The 18,887-nt window shown below is 30.8% G+C and overlaps 4 protein-coding genes across 4 annotated transcripts; 2 read left to right on the forward strand and 2 right to left on the reverse strand.

The window, feature by feature from the left end:
* Positions 1-177: 177 nt before the first annotated feature.
* On the reverse strand, positions 178-5,605 carry LOC124535110 (serine carboxypeptidase-like 51). The gene is made up of 9 exons (XM_047111179.1): positions 5,352-5,605; positions 4,962-5,209; positions 4,758-4,857; positions 4,115-4,245; positions 3,825-3,935; positions 3,082-3,409; positions 2,631-2,708; positions 1,202-1,350; positions 178-732 (listed from the first exon to the last, which is right to left on the reverse strand). Exons 1-9 carry the CDS (start codon positions 5,413-5,415, stop codon positions 646-648), a joined length of 1,296 nt encoding a protein of 431 aa, XP_046967135.1. The 5' UTR covers positions 5,416-5,605; the 3' UTR covers positions 178-645.
* On the reverse strand, positions 5,351-8,126 carry LOC124535112. Its single transcript, XM_047111182.1, has 4 exons — positions 7,954-8,126; positions 7,624-7,873; positions 6,607-6,807; positions 5,351-6,240 (listed from the first exon to the last, which is right to left on the reverse strand). Exons 1-4 carry the CDS (start codon positions 7,993-7,995, stop codon positions 5,969-5,971), a joined length of 765 nt encoding a protein of 254 aa, XP_046967138.1. The 5' UTR covers positions 7,996-8,126; the 3' UTR covers positions 5,351-5,968.
* Positions 8,127-12,212: 4,086 nt separating this feature from the next.
* Positions 12,213-12,800, forward strand: LOC124535410. The gene has a single exon (XM_047111620.1). It carries the CDS (start codon positions 12,213-12,215, stop codon positions 12,798-12,800), a length of 588 nt encoding a protein of 195 aa, XP_046967576.1.
* A 526-nt stretch (positions 12,801-13,326) lies between these two features.
* Positions 13,327-18,736, forward strand: LOC124535111 (programmed cell death protein 2-like). Its single transcript, XM_047111181.1, has 8 exons — positions 13,327-13,583; positions 13,751-13,917; positions 14,040-14,219; positions 15,053-15,162; positions 15,479-15,603; positions 15,795-15,948; positions 16,939-17,083; positions 17,643-18,736. The coding sequence occupies exons 1-8, from the start codon at positions 13,476-13,478 to the stop codon at positions 17,929-17,931; spliced, it is 1,278 nt and encodes a 425-aa protein (XP_046967137.1). The 5' UTR covers positions 13,327-13,475; the 3' UTR covers positions 17,932-18,736.
* Positions 18,737-18,887: the final 151 nt, after the last annotated feature.

An 18,887-nucleotide genomic window follows, 5' to 3' on the forward strand; every position in this document is an offset into this window, starting at 1 on the left:
AATTTCAAAATATATTTTACGTTGACTTGACGTACTGAATCTAAATGTTTAATGTTTTGTTTTTAATATTTTTGTTTAATTTACTAATTGAATACGTTTTGAAATAATTTATACTTGCAACATAATTGATTGTGATTATATTTTTAATTATGATTCATAATGAAATAAAAGATAATATTTAATTTCATAATAATATATTTTATTAAATAAAAAACATTAAATACTCTTAATTCTTATCTCATAGAATGATTGCATTAAAATTAAGAATAAAACTAACTATTCGAATCTAGAACGTTCGTTTAGGTGCTCTTCGGGACGATCTTTATTATAATTGACTGTTTTATATAATTTATATAAAATTTAAGATAATATTTTCGACCATAAAATTTAATAGTAAAATCTACATGAAATTTTCGGTAAAAATTGTATTGGTGCTTCAAAACGATGATTATGTAATTGTTATTCAATTATTATTACTGTAAATAAATAATTTTTCTTTTGTATATCAATTATTATGTAAAGAATTATAATACCTGTCACAACAATATACTTGTCGTTTTGTTTATTCCCTATACGGTAACTATATCATATTTAAAAATATTTATTGATATAAAAAATCATTAATCAGTCTTACAAAACAAATAACTACCAATGCAAGTTGTGTTTTAAATTGTCATCGTCCACCATATACTGCAAAATTTGCTCCATTGCCTCAGGATTGTCTTCTGGAACCTATTCAAATAAAAAAAATGAGAACTATTTAACATAAATGTAGGGAATTTATCATTAATCACTAAAATATTACTTATTTTTACTACCTTACCTAGTCTTTGACTTTTTACAATAATAATAATCCCTTTTAGTCCATTATACATATTGGTTAGGTACATATTCAAAAATATGGACTAATAAAACAAAATCAGATATAGTATCTATCGTGAATAACATTCCTGTCAGACAAAGTTCTTTTAAAGTAGATATCAGTATTGTTTTGATTTTAAGATATAGTAGACAAAATAACCGCAAATAAATCATACGAAGTTTAATATTAATTTTGCCCTAAAAATAAGCTTAAATAATAAATAAAAATTGTACATTACAAAATTTAAAAAGGATATTCATAACTGTTTTTATTTTAATTTATCAACTTTTGCTGCTCTCATTATAAGTTTCAAAGAAAATGTTCAAATTATGAACTTACCCAATGGCCTGAGCCGAAAACTGACCAAAAGCTGAGCTGTTTTGCCACTTTGAAAAATCCATTTCTATTTCCTCGAATAGGTACACGTTTGGCATTCATGAATTCTTGAGCTCCGTGCCACCTCAGCGCGTGCACCCAATTTGTAGCACCTAAACATAATAAAATTAAAAGAAAGTCCTAGTAGCTAGAGTCTTATTTATTTTTTCAATACATTAAATTGAAGTATTTTGAGTAAATTCTAACTGTAAGATGCATATATTCGAAATTAAGTCTAAACCATTACTTATCCAGATAATATGGTACAATACCATCAATAATAATGCAGAAACATAAAAAAGGATAAATAGTTTATAAAGGCATTCATAATCATAGACACGTTAATAAGCTAAATTATGTAAGTTTTCGGTCCTTTATTGAGTAGAGATGTACGCTTGTGTAGTACAATATTACAAATAGTGAGAAACAAAATATTATGTAACTATCTTTTAAATTTTAACATTAATAAATAAGAAGCTAAATTTCGAGATTAGATTATTTTTCACTACAAACATCTTTATTATTCAGGAAAATATGTTTAAACTTAATGCATTAATGAATATTATTATCCTAAATATAATTTTTATTCTTATATAAATATATCCAAAGAAGTTGTTTCACGTAAGAGTAGACGTAGAATATAAAAGGTCACTTGACTCAATGATTCAACCACGCGAAATGGCCCGGTTTCCATTGTCGTAAGTATAATTACACGCAAGAGATTAATGTAATAAAGTTTAATATTTTTGACGTTGTATTGTATTTTCCATGCCGTAAATAAATCCTACAAATATTATTTTTCCTTATATTTCAAGCTCTACGTCAGACAAAATGAAAAATAAGGTAACAATTTGCGATGTAAAGATCAGCATGAGTTTTTCCAATTCATTTATATAGGTGAGTCGAGATGGCACAGTGGTTAGAATGCGTGCATCTTAACCGATGATTGCGGGTTCAAACCCAGGCGAGCACCACTATATGTATATATGTATATCTCGTGCTCAGCGGTGAAGGAAAGCATCGTGAGGAAACCTGCATGTGACAAATTTCATAGAAATTCTGCCACACGTGCATTGGAACAGTGAGGTGGAATATGTTCCAAACCTTCTTCTCAAAGGGAGAGGAGGCCTTTAGCACAGCAGTGGGAATTTACAGGCGTTTGTTGTTGTTGTTGTTTATATAGGTAGGTTATATGCTAGGAGGCTATGTGCTTGACTACGCAAGCAATACAGAGTAACAGATAACAAAAAATTAAGACTTACATAATAATGAGTTATTAATATGATCTCATATAAAACTGTAATTTACTTTAAAAACGAGTTTAACATCGTTTCAATACTCTATATAGTCTCTATTTTCTCTCCATAATACTCTGTAGTATTCGGATACTTACCAGCGAGAGGAGTTACGACGTCCAAATTTCCATTATATACAGCGATTTTGAGACTTGTATGATTCAATAGTGTTTCTACTGAAAAAGAAGTATAAATTAAGTTCATTACTATTTTGGTCTACAAGAATATCTATACACTGGCTGTATAGCTAAACTTTCTAGGTTCATCGCAGCGATTACGAGCCTCTAGGTAAGCCTACATTGAGAAATAAGGATTTAAAATTAGCTATTGAGGAAACTGTTGAACTAATATTTAATAATATATTTTGATAGACAATAAATGTGTAAGAAATAGTCATAAAAATTCTTTAATACCACTACCAATAGTTTAGGAAATGTCTTTATATCAATATAAATTTTTAATATTTTTTTGTATGAAATAGTTTCGAATTTATTTAAAATTATCAATAAAATTAAAATATAGTCCAAATGTTAAAAATAGATAACTTACAAAATTTAGTAGACGGAACCAAGAAACTATCATTCAAACTTTGGAAAACATCGTCCGAAATATAATTCCACACGAAAGTCTGATTAACTTCCGACAACGTAGGTTTTACATATTTGTTAACTTTCGTTACCAACTCGTCTAGCGCTCTGTACGGACTCGGTTGGTTGATGTTATTGAAGTTAATCTCCATCCCAGCTTCGACATTTAAAATGTTAAACATCAAAGCATCCAGTTTGCCAGCGGTAATATATTCTCGTTTCTCTATTAGGTAACTCATTTTTTTTGCTATTTTCATTGTTTTTACATATGTGTGAAGATCGATAACGCCCTTAAATTTTAGAGTCTTATTATTATTGTGACCTCTATACATAAAAAGAAATCGATCAATGGGTATTAGACAAATCCTACACGTTTGAGAAAAATAAGTCGCCGTTCTGAATAACGGAAGTAGACTTCTACTTCTTAGGATTACTACTTCTACTTCTTACACTTCTTTTTATTACTTTTTTTGAATTTCATCTTGGGATCTCGGAGACGGCTTGACATGAGAGACCACGAGGCCTATTAGACCGTTCAAGGTATAGGTAAAAATATCCAAAATAAAAATATACCTATAATAATTAAAAAAAAATTAGATAACGTCGTCGTAGTCCTTATGCCTTTTTAAGTTAGATATAGTATTTTTCAATGTTAAATAAAATACATTACTAAATTAAATACATTATGTTATTTGTTGTACTGACCATATTATATAGAAATTCTGGTTGTACTAAGGAACTATGCTTCGGGTCAACCCATCCACTTCCAATTCCAATGCCCCTAAAGTTCATTTTCAAACGTTTATTTTTTATTGCCTGTAATAAAAAAATGTTTTTGGCAATATACTGAAAATACCTAAATTAAAAATTATTTTTCATTCTCACTAATATATTATGACAATTGTAAAAATATTTTCCTCATCGAAGAAAACATCTTAAACTCTAAGTTTAAATGAAGAATTCTTAATAGAGTATGAAATGAACGCATTACTTACCGTCTGTAAATAATAACCCAATCTTGGACATAATTTACCTCCATAACTCTGACCAAATAGATACGTCGGTGTCTTACGAAACTCTTTATGCTTTTTAAAAAAATCTTTTATTAAACGTAAGAGATCTTTCGCTGAAAATTAAACGATTTCTATAGCAGTTGTTATTTTTTTATTTTAAAATGTACGTATTTTTCCTTAAAAGTCATAAAAATGTCAAATTACAAACACTAATAGCCAAATTTCTCACGTATTTAATTTCTATACAATAGTAATATTTCGATTGTACATTTTTACAATGGTGTCTACCTTGAGGCGACTAAATAACAAGCCAAAACATTTGATATGCAAACAATACATCATAATTATGCAATTAAGTGCATGATTATTTTACTGATGTATTTAATAGTACCTCATATTAAATTTATGTTACGTTAAGTATACATGAAGAATATTATCGTTACTACGTTGTAGTAGACGTACATTATATCATACAATTTATTATATCTACTAATAATATAAAGTAAATGTGTCTGTCAGTTTCTTACCTAACTTCGACAATTAGTATAATGATGATAAAATATATAATCTCATAAATAGTCGATTACACCTAGAAGAATGTCAGGATAAATAAAAAAGCACTAACCTGCATCCTTATCTGTTTTTACGAGTAATGATTTATTCAACGCATAACTAAAACCAGTACCGACTGGATGATCAATTAGCAATAAATTTCTTCCATTTACCTTAAAAACATAATTGTATAATATAATAACATAAAAAAGTATAAAATACTAACAGAATGTTTTACTTCTATAGATATTTTCAACAGGCAAGTAAACTTACCTACCCATGTATGGTTTCGAGGCCTCATATCCATAGTTAGCGGTCCAATTTCAGCGAAATTAGCTATTCCAGTAGCCGCAAGCCCTGGTCCGCCCTGAATCCATATAATAAGTGGTTTTTGGTAAGCCTCAACTATGCTACCATCGGCGTAATAAAACCAATAAAAAAGGTGCGCACCAGGACGAACTTCAACATATTTATGAATGCTTTTCCAAGACTTATTTCGGAGAGCTTCTAAGTACGGATTTTGTCCTAAAAATACTTATCTAGGTAATATTTTGCTATTATTAAAACATAATATAATGAAAAAAACAAACAATATTACGCATGCGACTATGGCTGTAATTGATGATTTAAAATAAAATTACACTTATGCCGAAACTACAAAACTTACCTTCACATTTAATTTGTTTCATAGACAATAACAACATGAAAATATAAGTGGAAAATAAATTCATTTTAAATAAGATTAAATTCACTTTGCACTAATCGCTAATGGCACTATAACCGAATTCACATGTGTGCTTTGGAGTCGCTCCAAATCATTTAACCACACGTCTAGTAAAACACCATACGCTGATGTCATCACATATTTAATTAAATGTGTAAATTAGATAAACGAACGAAAAATGTGTCCATATATCCAGAAGCTCATTAAACTAATGTTTGTCACGCGCAACCTATTACAGGATAAGTACCTACGTAGGTGGATATCCCATTCAGAATAATTCACTTCACTTGTCAACATGTGCACTACGTTCCAATTTTATTGTCATCTTTTATATTTTTATTTTTATTTTAAAGACATGAGGAGACACCACAATGTAAAGAGTTACAGATTAAAGCGCGACGTTTCAATAGTAAACATGAACTGCCAAGGCTATGGAATCTAGGTGGAGCACGAATGAATGACGACACAAAAGAAACAAAAGGTCTTTACACCTTTCACATAATCTTATATTAAGCTCAATATAAAAATAAAATAGGTTTAATTTAATAATATTTATTTGATTACAGTAACAAATCGATAAAAGATCTTATTATTCCACCGTCAGCGTTCCTCGGTCTGTGAGACTTATAAGTATTCATATAGGATTGCGTACTCGTTCGTATATGACTATGATTTATAATGTTTGATTTTTTATGTGTCGTTGACTCTGAATAATGCCTCGTGGGCTTAACTTGGGGTAATCCCACTACATGACCGATCGGAGCCCCAACCAAACCAGGACGATACGTCATATGCGGCTCATGCCCTCCTTCATGAACCGGCTTTACGTAATCTGCAAAAAAAGTTATACTTAGTCTGATATTGGAGCGGTAGTTTTAACGTTTTCGCATTTGAGTATGTTTATTCTTTCTTTATTAAACAAACTTTGCTTCAATAGTATAATTCTTCTGTATTTACTATTGCAATATGTATTTATAAAATTGTATGATAAGTTATATTTTATCTAAATATAGATAACAGTTTATGAGTTATTAGTAATCCTAGGCAACTATAAACCCAGATATACCTTGAAAGTTTCAGTTCCGGAATTATAAATACACTGTGACCGTATGACCAGGTCAGAGAATATTAATATATCCGGTAGTTATGATAAACCTATAGTTATTTATAGTATTTACTAATGTGAATTATAAAAAACCTGTGGGTTCCAAGGGTTTTGGCTGCCTATATGGGTTGTTTCCAAAATATCCTCCAGCTGGTGGACGGGTAGGTCTTTGAGCAGGTATTGTAGGTCTATTAACACCATGATTAAAACCAAACAGCTGTTGATTAAACAGGTGTTGTGAACTATGGAAACGATTGCTTTTGTGTCCTTGCCTTCTTAATGAATGCGGCGTGACTGTACAAATAAAATAATAACGTATTAGTAAATTGTTCTCACAGATATTGATACATTACTCAAATAAAGTGCTTTAATTACTACAACTTGAGAGCTGGATTTACAATGGCTCTAAATATAAATTACTATATCAAAATAAACATGCTTCCGCATTAAGATTTAGTTAAAATTGTTGTTTTTTTTTTCTAAAGAACCATAAAGGACGTTTGGTTTTTTTTGCCCGTTATTTTTAAGAAAAATTGAAATATAACGTCATAGCATTATTGTACAATTATTTACAATTTAAAGATAAAACGACTTAATTAAATACTCTGACTCATAATATTATAAATAAATTATATTATTATGTGTGTAAAAATCATGTAGGTACGTTTAATTCTACCTACTGTCATAATAATCATTGTATTTTTTGGGGTGTTTCGTAATTATAGCAGAATATGCTGGTGCTTTTCGATACGATCTACATTCTGATACAGTGATAGCTCTACCGTCAATTTAATTTTGTCATTTTCTTATGTTTAATTACAACATCTTTTTTGCAAGCGTCCTTTATCCATTCTATATTGTTAATGAAATAAATAATCATTCTCAATTTTTTATAAAAAGTAATATTTTTTAAGTTATAAAAAATATCATTGAAAAATAATCATTTATATGATGATTTTCATCACTAAACAACTTCCAGAATTGAGACACATAAAATAAAATTAATGGAATGATATTAAAGGGTTAAATCTACAAAAAATAAATAATACGGGTTAATAAAATAATAACTATTTAAATGAGACCTCTCTACCAATAATAAATTAAAGGTACCTGAACTAAGATCATTTTCGTCATAATCTTCGATTTCACCACAATCAGTTGGGTCATCTTCTTGCGGTTTTTCCTGGAGACTGCTAGGCGCATCATACAAATTGTCCGGCTTTAACAAATTATAAAATTCGCCGAAGGTTCGCGGGTTACTATTATCATAACGAGCAACCCTTTTATGAGGAGCGATTTTATTTGTAGGACACAATGGATTCACTGTTACTGCTTCTGTTTGTAAAGCAAAACTTATTACCTGAACAATAATTAGAAAATCAATTTTCACTGAAAAAATACAAAATACAAATACATTTATCCAATAAGTATTCCACTTACAAAAATCAGACCGGCTATTAAATAATGCGAAGTATTTGACATTTTTCTTTTATATCTATAACAACTACACTAACAACGACGTTTGTTTGTTACGAGTGTCCTGGTGTTATCTGAACGTAAAGTTATAAGGTATCTGTTGCTAAAGCTCGAGGTCTCCCACGCGCCCGAAATGAATGTGTAAATCCTTGGGCAATGACCGCTGCTTATACGACAAATGACCAAATGAAACTAAACTGACCTAAACAGAAAACTCCAATCTATTGAATGATTAATTATGGTAAATTAACACTCAATATCATCCATAATTAGCGTGGAAGTTAGTGTATAATGTACTAATCTGGATATTTTGGCTTGTTAATAAAAAAAACAAATTAAACGACACATGTAAGTTTCTGATATGCATAGCAATGTTATATACCTAAGCGTTTTCTTTTCATCTTTCGTTTTCGCTACAAATTAATTTATATTTAATATAATTACTGAATGAACATTGATCTAAACTTTTGACCTACGAAATGTTCTATATACCTAAATTTTATTATTAAGTAATTGTATATTATAAATACATTTAATCCGCTAAAAAAGTTTGTTTTCGTAATAAAAATAACGTAGGACGTAAATTTGGTAGCACGAAGCATCCTAAAACAAATGTTAAAAGAGTATTACCTAATATTCATATTATTTGGAGAAGATTGCATAATTTACGTTTGTCTAATTTAAGTTAAATAGCTTGTCCTCTAAGTGAATGAATTTTATTATATGCTTCACTTTTCTTGCACTCTACAACTTTAATTTGTAATGAAAGTTGCAATTGCGAATGTCATAAGCGTATATAGTCTAATAATCTAAAATTTATTCAAAAAACATTTTGTTCTTAAGATAGTCTTTAAAAAATCATAAAAAACATTTTTTATCTCAAATACAATTGCGGAGACAAATATGTATATGTATACAATTAAATTTAAACCGTAAACAATTTAAACCATTCTTAACGTCCAATGCGCTATCAACCTTGATATCTAAGATGTTTTGTCCGTTGTGCCATGGTTGTGCCTGTAGTTTTACTGTTTCCCTTCAAACCGGAACACAATTCCAAGTTTTGCTTGGCTGTTGAACATAGAAAATATCGCAATTCAATAAATAATACCTAGGAACCACACTTTTTTTAACATATTATGTTATATACTGCAAAATAAGATTTATTCATTTATTTTTATTAATGAGAATAGGTTAAAAATATTGTGAAATTACATTTCAGGAACGATAGGTAGCCCCAGGTATTGACTTTGTAAAGTCGGAAACTTGGTGTTCTAAGTTTACCAATACATTCAAAATATTTCCTTTGAGAAACAGCATATCGAAATGTCGAAATGAGTTATACTCGTAATATTCGCAGCTTCTTGTGAAATTATATGATAATATATGTATATCTTCAAGCGAACCTTTCTCTTTATCTATAAAATAGTAATATGACTAAACTTTTCCCAGTAATGAAAAACTACAATTGTTGTTGTTATTGCATATTTCACAATAGACCAATGTTTGGCTTCTATAGCAGTTTTATGACTTACTTTAAACGAATTTGTTAGCAAATCTTTTAATACACACTATTACCACAAATCGCTTACTGAATTATTATTTTTTATTTTCATAAATTGTTTAACGTTTTTTACAAGTTGACAGTAATAATTAAATATGCTGCATTGTGGTTACTAACTGCGAGACTAGTTACAAAGTCAAGGTCGCTCAACATGCTATGGAACAGCCTTTGCTCGGAGTATTTGTGAAGGCTTATATATAAATTGAGGTCATTTGGAAAATAATTGCAGCTACTGTAATGCTTAATCATGTATGTAGAAGAACTAAGGGCAGTTTTTACGCAGTTAGAGTAAAATAAAATCCCAGTCGAGACGAGAGTCGAATCCGAGCTAAACCTAGTCTCTAGCCTTTCACAGTAAATGTAAACAGAGCTTTGTCGCATCAAGCCTATGCACATTTAAAACAGTGGATTACGATTTAAAATAATTTACTGATAAAGTTAATGATGATGATGATGATTAATAAATCATCATCATTGAACACAGTTGAACAGTGATTTCTCCGTATACGTAATAACGTATACGGAGAAATCACTGTTCAATCAATTATTTAAGATCAACTTTAATTATTTGAAAGATAAACATTGAAAAATGTGTATTAATTTTTTCTTTAAAAATATAATAAACCCTTTCCTACATGGCTGTTGTACCTTTTGCCCGGTTACGCTATAGAATCCATCAGGTCCAACACATATAACATATGTACACAGTTTGAAAATAAATGTGCCTGGCTCACTCCCTATTAAGCCTGAACACAATGTTAAATAATAATAGTGATGATGTATAATAATGCGAAAAGGAGTTAGATTGATATTTAATTGCATGTATGATTACTCTATTGAAACTTTAACGAACTCGAATTCGCATTTATACTTGTCGTATTTAATGATACATTTTGGATAAACCGAATTTTCTACACAAAACATTTATCAAGGACCGCGTTTGCGTAAACACCCACTCACACTGTTTTTGGCTAGGGAATATCGAAAATAACCATTTTCTCACTATTCACCATATTCACCCAAATAAGTCAAATAAAATCAAAAATCTTTCTTTAATAGATTAATTACATTTACCTACTTATTTATTGTCAGATTGAAAACTACAGGAGATTTGAAAAGGAAATTCCCTAACCTAAGAAAACCCGGTGAAAGAAACTCTATGGATTTATTTTTTAACGATGTGTGATTGTTAACATGTTAAATATTACAAAGAAATAGTCAGAAGGTGCGTGTTTTATTACGCTTTAGAAGCCTGTTTTTAGCCCGGATACATTCATCGTATTTTTGTTCCCTGTCTTTCAAATAAGGTTGACCCTTAAGGAAAACTGAGACCCAAGGAGGCCTCGTTCTTTAATTGTTAAAGAACCCTCAGAATTAGATATCTTATTAAAAGAGAAGTTAATTTCGATAGTTATCACATAATCCCTTAGGCATATAATGACACTCTCCAGGTTTCACGAATATTCTTAAAAGCTCCTTACTTGTGTAGGTTGTTGAGCGAAAAAAATAAATCCAATTTGTTTCGTATGAAACAGATTGTGTCTGTTAAATAGAATCGGTTTTTACTCTTTAGTAGTCTATATCTTATTGCATAATTATCAACCCAGATAATTTCCAATTGATTTAAGAAGCCTCTTCTTCTAAAGGAAAGTTCCATACTCATTGACATTAAATAACATATTGTCGCGTGTATGGTGATATTTTTAAATTATATTTATGGTACCTTATGATGGTACCTTATTTATTATTTATACCATATTTATTTATATATTTATTATATATTTATTTATACCAATCATGAGACAAAGCACAAAAGTAAAGAGGAATAATGCTAGGGCGTCCCCCTTAAGCGACGTTGGCGAGGATACTGCTAGTAATGCTAGGGCGTACCCCTTAAGCGACCAAAACCAAGAGATCGAAACATGTTGCCAATGTCCCAAGTTCGTATTGCGACTTGGAATATTGGTTCCATGACTGGACGCAGTATTGAACTAAGTGATATCTTGGAAAGACGCCACATAAATATTTGCTGTGTGTAAGAAACAAGATGGAAAGGGGCTAAATCATGTAACATCGGTAAGGGGTATAAACTTATATATAATGGAAAAGATAATGCTAAAAATGGAGTTGGAATAATTCTAGATCAAAATCTCAGCCAAAACATCGTTGAGGTAAACAGAATTAGTGACCGTATAATAGGTGTAAAAATGGCTTTTGAGAAGCAGGCATGTCTAAATGTAATCTCTGTGTATGCGCCACAATCCGGGTGCTCAGATGCGGATAAACAAAATTCTGGGATGATCTGAGTGTTTACATAAACACAATACCCACAAAAGAACAAAGACTTATCTGCGGAGACCTTAATGGACATGTGGGTTTAGACAGGAGCGGCTTTAGAGGACATCATGGTGGATTTGGGTATGGGAAACAAAATAATGAAGGAATCACAATTTTAGAATTTGCCGTCCTACAGAATTTAGCAGTAGGAAATACATTTTTCCAAAAAAAGGATGAGCATCTTATAACCTACAAAAGCGGAAACTCCAAAACACAAATTGATTATATTCTTGCCGACAAGTCGAACATAAAGCAATTCAAAGATTGTAAAGTAATACCAGGTGAACCGCTTACAAGCCAACATAGATTACTCATAGCATCGATGAAGCTTAAAAGGCCTATAAAAATACAAACTCCAAAAACTGAAAGAATTAAATGGCAAGAAATCCACTCAGAAAAAGGATCCGCTTTTCAAGAGGACATCAGAAACTTCATGACGGAAAATCCCCCTGGAAATGATTCTCCCAACACGACTTGGTCGAAATTTGAAAATAGGTGTCTTACTTTAGCGAAGAACGTGCTAGGAATCAGTAAAGGCCCACCAAGAAATGCGAAAGATTCTAAGTGGTGGAACAGCGCTACTAAAGAAAATGTAGCAGAGAAAAAGCGTCGGTTCAAAATATGGCAAGAAACTGGCCTGGACCAAGATAAGGAGCTGTACAAAGAAGCAAAGAAAAATGCTCGAAGAACTGTGGCAATTGAAAAAGACAAAGCCGATGTTAACCTATATAGACGCCTAGAACTAGCAACGGACACTGAAATTTATAAGATAGCAAAGCAAAGACACCAGAACAGTAAAGACATAATTACAACTAAATATATAAAGGATGAGAAAGGCGTATTGCTCACGGATGACAAGGACATATGTAGGCGGTGGTATCACTACTACAATGAGCTCTTAAATGAATGAATGAATTCCCACGAAAACCAGAGAAAGTCGAACCAAAAGTACAAGGACCTGCCAATGACATCACCTTAGCAGAAGTTAGAAAAGCTATTTCTAAGATTAAAAATCACAAAGCGAGTGGACCAGACAACATACCAGCCGAAGTTTGGAAAACACTTAAGGACGGGGAGGTATGGCTTTGTGAACTTTTTAACAACATCCTCAAAAGTGAAGTCATGCCTAACATATGGCGTACGAGCACACTCGTTCCCTTCTACAAAAATAAAAGGGATGTTCGGCAATGTGGAAATTTCCGTGGGATAAAGCTGACCTCACACACCCTTAAAATCTGGGAAAGAATCCTGAGGCGTTCGCCTATCAAATCTAATCACGTTAATCGATAATCAGTTTGGCTTCACACAAGGAAAGAGTACCACCGATGCAATTCATACTATTAGATCAGTGATGGAGAAAGCCCGTGATAAGGAGCTCAATGTGTACTGTAGGCTTTATACTTTTATAGCTTTATGTCAAACTCAATCGCAAGTGGCAAATGTCCGATGTCAAACTGTCAATTGAACACGGTTAAGTTGACTATTGAACAATTTCCACAAAAATCAATTGAATATTTTTTGAATGTGTGAAACGTGAAATGTTAATGCATAATACGCTAGATTGTGATAAATAATTTATACTACAATGGCAAAAAGCCAAAGCAAAGTCTACCTTGGTTACGAAGAAGAAATAATCAATGAAAGGAATAAATTGCAGTTAAACTATACAATTAATAAAATTGGTGGACTACCTGTATGGATGCTTTTTTTAAATTAATTAATTAAGTTTATTCTATCAAATTAATTTTTTTATATATATATAATGTAAATAAATAATATTTTTGTAAACAATTTTAATGCACTAAAACCCAAATGAAATTTATATAGTATCAGATAATTAAAAAGCCTTTATTTTTCCAGAATTGGCCCCCATTCGAAAACATTCAGTTTTCTACAAAATGTCCATTGTGTAATTTACACAGGCTTTTGGTAGTTCAGTGCTATGCCCCCTTAGATGACTCTGTTTATCATCGTACATTATATGTATTCGCCTGTATAAACCCTCCCTGTTGGGTGCAGTCTGAAAGGTAATCTAATTTATAAAAATCAGAATGTTATGTGGGTTTCTGATAATAAACTTTTGTTTACTTTATGTTCAATTTATTATAAGAAAAATAAAATTATTACAATTTTTCATTATTCTTTTTAGTTGGATTTGTGTACGAAGTCAGATGCAAGATGCTCCAAGTAAGACTAGTTCAGTTGTAGTGATGCCAAACGCAGAAACAAACTTAAGCTGGTGCAGAGGCTCAGACGATTGGGAGGAAAATGACAATGGTGACTCTTCAAATGGAAATGTTATGAATATTGATAATAATGGCATGCAAAGGTGAAACAATATATACTACTTATATTATTATAATACCCATATGCATAATAAATAACAGCAAAATAAATTGTATATAAGATGAACAATATATACTACTTATATTATTATAATACCCATATGCATAATAAATAACAGCAAAATAAATTGTATATAAGATGAATTAATTCTTCCAAATTTTGTTTAAAATATAATTATATGTATTCTTGTATTTAGTATGAGCTTACACTAGTGCTTCCACTAAATGAGTAATTTAAACATTTTTTTTATATCTTTATTGGCAATTAGCCATGTACAAGATTAGATATCCCATCAGAAGTCATTGCTACATTGTGCTCTTACCTATAATCAGAAGCTTTAACACAGATTTCTTTATTATAAATTTACTTTCAAAAATAATAAACTTCCATACGAAATTGTATTTTATTTCATTGTCTTTGCTATTCTGATATGCTTTTAATATATAAAATGTCATGTAACCCCCTAGAAAATAAATTCTATAAATGCATTCTATGTCAGTAAGTCATTTTAAAATTTTATTAATGTAGAAAAGTATTGATCCATAAGGTTATATTATGTGTTTATGGACCATAGATATTGGTAAGACTATAATGATCTAAATTACATGTAATTTAACCCACTACTAAATTAAGAATTAATAACACAAAGAAATGATGTGTAGCAGGAAAAAAAATTATTATTAAATTACATTTCTCCTCAGACAGTCTTATACCAAGATCATTGACAACCTATATAAAAATATTCTTTATATCTAAATGATCTGTTAACTGGATTTATGCAAAAGTTCATACCATTAATTAAACTTTTTGGTACAGAAATTCTGATGAGGAAGATGAAAGCAATTCATTTGAATTGGAAACAGTTGAACAAGCACTTGAAAATTTGCAAGTTGATTCAAACAATGCTAATATGTCTCCAGTTCAAGGTAATTTTCAAAAAAAATTTTATATTCATAAGAAAAATAATATATAAGCATGTTTGGAAATTAAATTGAAGGAGTCTTAAATAAACTTATTCAAATATCAAATGCGCACATAGTCGAGGCCACAGCTTGTCAAAAAAAAAATTTCGTTATTTAAAAAAGAAAAAGGGGTTTTCTACAACATCTCATTGTAGATAAATATTACAAATCTCAAGGGCCCATATTTACCTCCATTATATAACTTTTTTATATTTAACAATTGAATTATGTAAAGCTTCTAGATTTCTTATGTATTTTCATTTTATATTTAAAATTTCAGGTGCTGTTGGTGAAGTGGCAGCCCCGGTTCCGGCTGCTGAACTGGAAGAGGAAGATGAATCAGGTCTTGTTATTGCAGAAACACCTACTGTACCAATGAACAATATGGCATCTCTGTTTACCCAGGTTAGTCGAGATATTTAACACTAACTTAAAATTTTAAAATGCAACTGTTAGAGTTTGCCAAAAGCAACCAAATGTTCAGAAATTTCTACTCTTATTAGATTTTGATATTTTAATTTTAGTTTGATGACAAGAATCTCCTAATAAGTCATCTTAATATATGTTTGAAATCAAATAAATCTTTAATATAACAGACGGCAGAACTACCATCGGATATTCGAAGTCGCCTTGTCAGTGGCCCGCTGCAATTTGTTTCTAAATATATTTACGTAGAAGAAGAATGGAACAAGGCATCAAATGATGATGATAAAGTAACTGAATTGCTCAACAAATACAAACGGGACAACGGTAATAATCATTTAATGCAAATTAATAATTAATTTTTAAATTAAATTAATTAATAAAAATGTGTGGTAAAATCTTACAACAACAAAAGTTAACCTGTTCGATGTAACCAATAGGGAAGATGCGATATTTTTATTTTTGTGTTTATTTTAAAGAACTCCATACAGGGTAGACCACAAGTATATTAAAAATCCAGAACACTCTAATTGAGTGCAAAAAATGCAGTTTCAACATTTACATTTTCGCGCGAAAATGGATCTATATTTCGTATGACGTGACTCCTGTCTGTCAGTGGCTCTTTGATCGTACTTGTCCTCACTGGCTTTTATATTTATGCATTTTTTCTCGACTGCTGAGTAGCTTTCTTGGAAAAATTTAAAACAGACTACTCGATGCTCCGCAACAAATCCATATTGACGTATGTTTTGTGCCAATGTGTTCATCTTCAACAAAGTTTTCAAATAAATGGTTTTTGAGTGGATCTTCTGACACAAAACTAAGAAAAAAGTGAGAGAGAGAGAGTCCGAGTCTGCTTTGATAAACCCAACTTCCATTTTTGTTCAAAGTTATTAATTTTCATTTAAATATTCACTTTTTTACAACTATAACCTCAAATAAGTAGTCATAACAGGAGTGATGTCACTGAAAGCTAATTAGTGTTTTGAAATACGTTCCGTTTCGAGTTATTTTAATTCGTAATTATTGTTAAAAACAACATATCAAATATAAACCTTGCCCTTCTTTTATATTTTTTTAACATTTTAATAGCAGCATTTTCATAACTATAATATTTGCATGTTCCCTATGGAACTGAAATATTACATACCCTCCTTGATCTTAGTACACCATAGAAACTAGTATTTATTTAGTTTTATTTTTTTTTATTAATTGTTTTTTTTTTTATAACATTACATAACTTATAATATAAATAAAAATGTGTTCAGAAATCCATCAGAAATGTGTTCTGTAAAAGCATTTTTATGAAATTAACAGAAATTGAAGTCGGCAGTGTAGCCGATAGTGTGTCTGGTGCGCCAACTGAAGATGAAGCTTACGAAGACGCGACGCCATTACACGGTGACCGTTTGTTCCACGCCTTTCTGACGCGTCTGCACGCACATCCGGGACAGATTCTACGGTATATATCTAATATTCAAAAATCATTACTATAGCTATATGGTCGAAATTTTATTACAAAAGCCAATTTGTGACATATTATAGTCAGACAAAAACAATAATTACTCCATTGGACGAATAGCTTTTGGACTTTATTTGTTTTACAACTTTACAATTTATACAATTTCTTTAAATTACACATACAGTTAGCATAGCTGAAAAGCTAATTTGAAATCAAATATAATTACTAAATAAATTTGCTCAATGCTTAAATGAAGTTACTAAGCATACTAAATTTTTTTTTATGTTATTGGTTGGCGGACGAGCGTATGGGCCACCTGATGGTAAGTGGTCACCATCACCCATAGACAATGACGCTGTGAGAAATATTAACTATTCCTGATGTTATGTCCCTTGTGCCTGTAGTTACACTGGCTCACTCACCCTTCAAACCGGAACACAACAATACTGAGTACTGTTATTTGGCGGTAGTATAACTGATGAGTGGGTGGTACCTACCCAGGCGGGCTTGCACAAAGCCCTGCCACCAAATAAATAATTAATTAATGTTATATTTTTAGATACACCCGAGATGCACCACCCCTCCTGGGAGCACCATTGCCGATATCAGAAAATGCATCGAATTCTCCATACAAACCAAGTATTTGTATGCGCTGCGGTTCAAGACTGATCTGCGAACTACAACTCGTTCCTGGTTTTGCAGATACATTATGCTTATATCCAAACCATGTAACCCTGTCACACCTACACTTCCTCTCTGTCCTGATATTTACATGTTCCCAAAGTTGCTGGCAACAAAATGATAAATTAGTTGAAGAAATGGTCATATTACAACCGGAAGTAATTTAAATATAACAACTGTTTCTCTCTCTAAGCCAAACCTTAGTGCATGTTCTTTACAAGCATTTGTAACAACTTAAATGATATTTTCAAGGATATAGACTGCTAATATCATAGCCCTCCTTTGGCTTTGCCGTAGTTATAAATAATACTTAAGAGTAATTATCTTATTTTATTATGATAATTATAAATAGCATTTATCTTTCAATAGTCTCTACAAATTATATTCAAATGTGTATCATAATCATGCACAATATTACGTAGTAAACATTTAACGTCCTCAAGTTAAGCCTTATATTATTAGTGTGTCCTGTAAGTTAATCTTTTTTGATTTTGTTATTTCATTCTTGTTAATATAATATTATATTGTTATTTTTTTACCAATTTCATCTGTGATTTTAATATCTTATTATAAATTACTTTATTGTTGTAAATAAATCGTAGTCTTATCAGTCTTATATGGGGAGTCAGCTCATATCTTGACTTAGTTTTTTGCCTTTGATATCGACTTAACAGCTGAAAAGTACGGAGACATAAATTTCCATTTTTTGCCATATTTGTGCCAAAAATCGGAAGAAAGCATAAAGACACGAACACGCCACGTCAAGTGCAGTGCTACCATAAGAGTAGGGCGGAATGGTCTTATAACAAATATATTTATATGTATAAATAATCGTGAAAGAAGGTTGATATCCATAAAAAGTGGTCTAGTTATAAAATAGTATGATTATGTGATGTGAAACATTGTTTATGCATTTAATATTACATTTTGTCCATAGTTCTTAGATTTAAAGGAATACATAATTATAATAGATGTGCTGTCTATTTATATTAAACAAACTTCAGCTTATTTTATGAAACTATTATATTTTCATGCATATTTAAATAATCAAATTTTAATATATTGTGCAAAGTTGCTTAGAATTTTCTGATCACATGATACCATAATTTAAGCCGTTCCATTT

The sequence above is a fragment of the Vanessa cardui genome, chromosome 14 (assembly GCF_905220365.1).
Source record: "Vanessa cardui chromosome 14, ilVanCard2.1, whole genome shotgun sequence".
NCBI lineage: Eukaryota > Metazoa > Arthropoda > Insecta > Lepidoptera > Nymphalidae > Vanessa > Vanessa cardui.

Excerpts from the sequence above, each read along its gene's own strand:
- LOC124535110 (XM_047111179.1), bottom strand. The coding sequence starts at position 5,415 with ATGAATTTATTTTCCACTTATATTTTCATGTTGTTATTGTCTATGAAA. Across the intron at positions 3,410-3,824 it reads CAGAATTTCTATATAATATG|GGCGTTATCGATCTTCACAC; the intron begins GTCAGTACAACA and ends CTAAAATTTAAG. Across the intron at positions 1,351-2,630 it reads CGTCGTAACTCCTCTCGCTG|GTGCTACAAATTGGGTGCAC; the intron begins GTAAGTATCCGA and ends TATTATGTTTAG.
- LOC124535112 (XM_047111182.1), bottom strand. The coding sequence starts at position 7,995 with ATGTCAAATACTTCGCATTATTTAATAGCCGGTCTGATTTTT. Across the intron at positions 7,874-7,953 it reads TAATAGCCGGTCTGATTTTT|GTAATAAGTTTTGCTTTACA; the intron begins GTAAGTGGAATA and ends ATTATTGTTCAG. Across the intron at positions 6,241-6,606 it reads AAAACCCTTGGAACCCACAG|ATTACGTAAAGCCGGTTCAT; the intron begins GTTTTTTATAAT and ends CTTTTTTTGCAG.
- LOC124535410 (XM_047111620.1), top strand. The coding sequence starts at position 12,213 with ATGAAGCTTAAAAGGCCTATAAAAATACAAACTCCAAAAACTGAAAGA.
- LOC124535111 (XM_047111181.1), top strand. The coding sequence starts at position 13,476 with ATGGCAAAAAGCCAAAGCAAAGTCTACCTTGGTTACGAAGAAGAAATA. Across the intron at positions 13,918-14,039 it reads TGTTGGGTGCAGTCTGAAAG|TTGGATTTGTGTACGAAGTC; the intron begins GTAATCTAATTT and ends TATTCTTTTTAG. Across the intron at positions 14,220-15,052 it reads GATAATAATGGCATGCAAAG|AAATTCTGATGAGGAAGATG; the intron begins GTGAAACAATAT and ends TTTTTGGTACAG.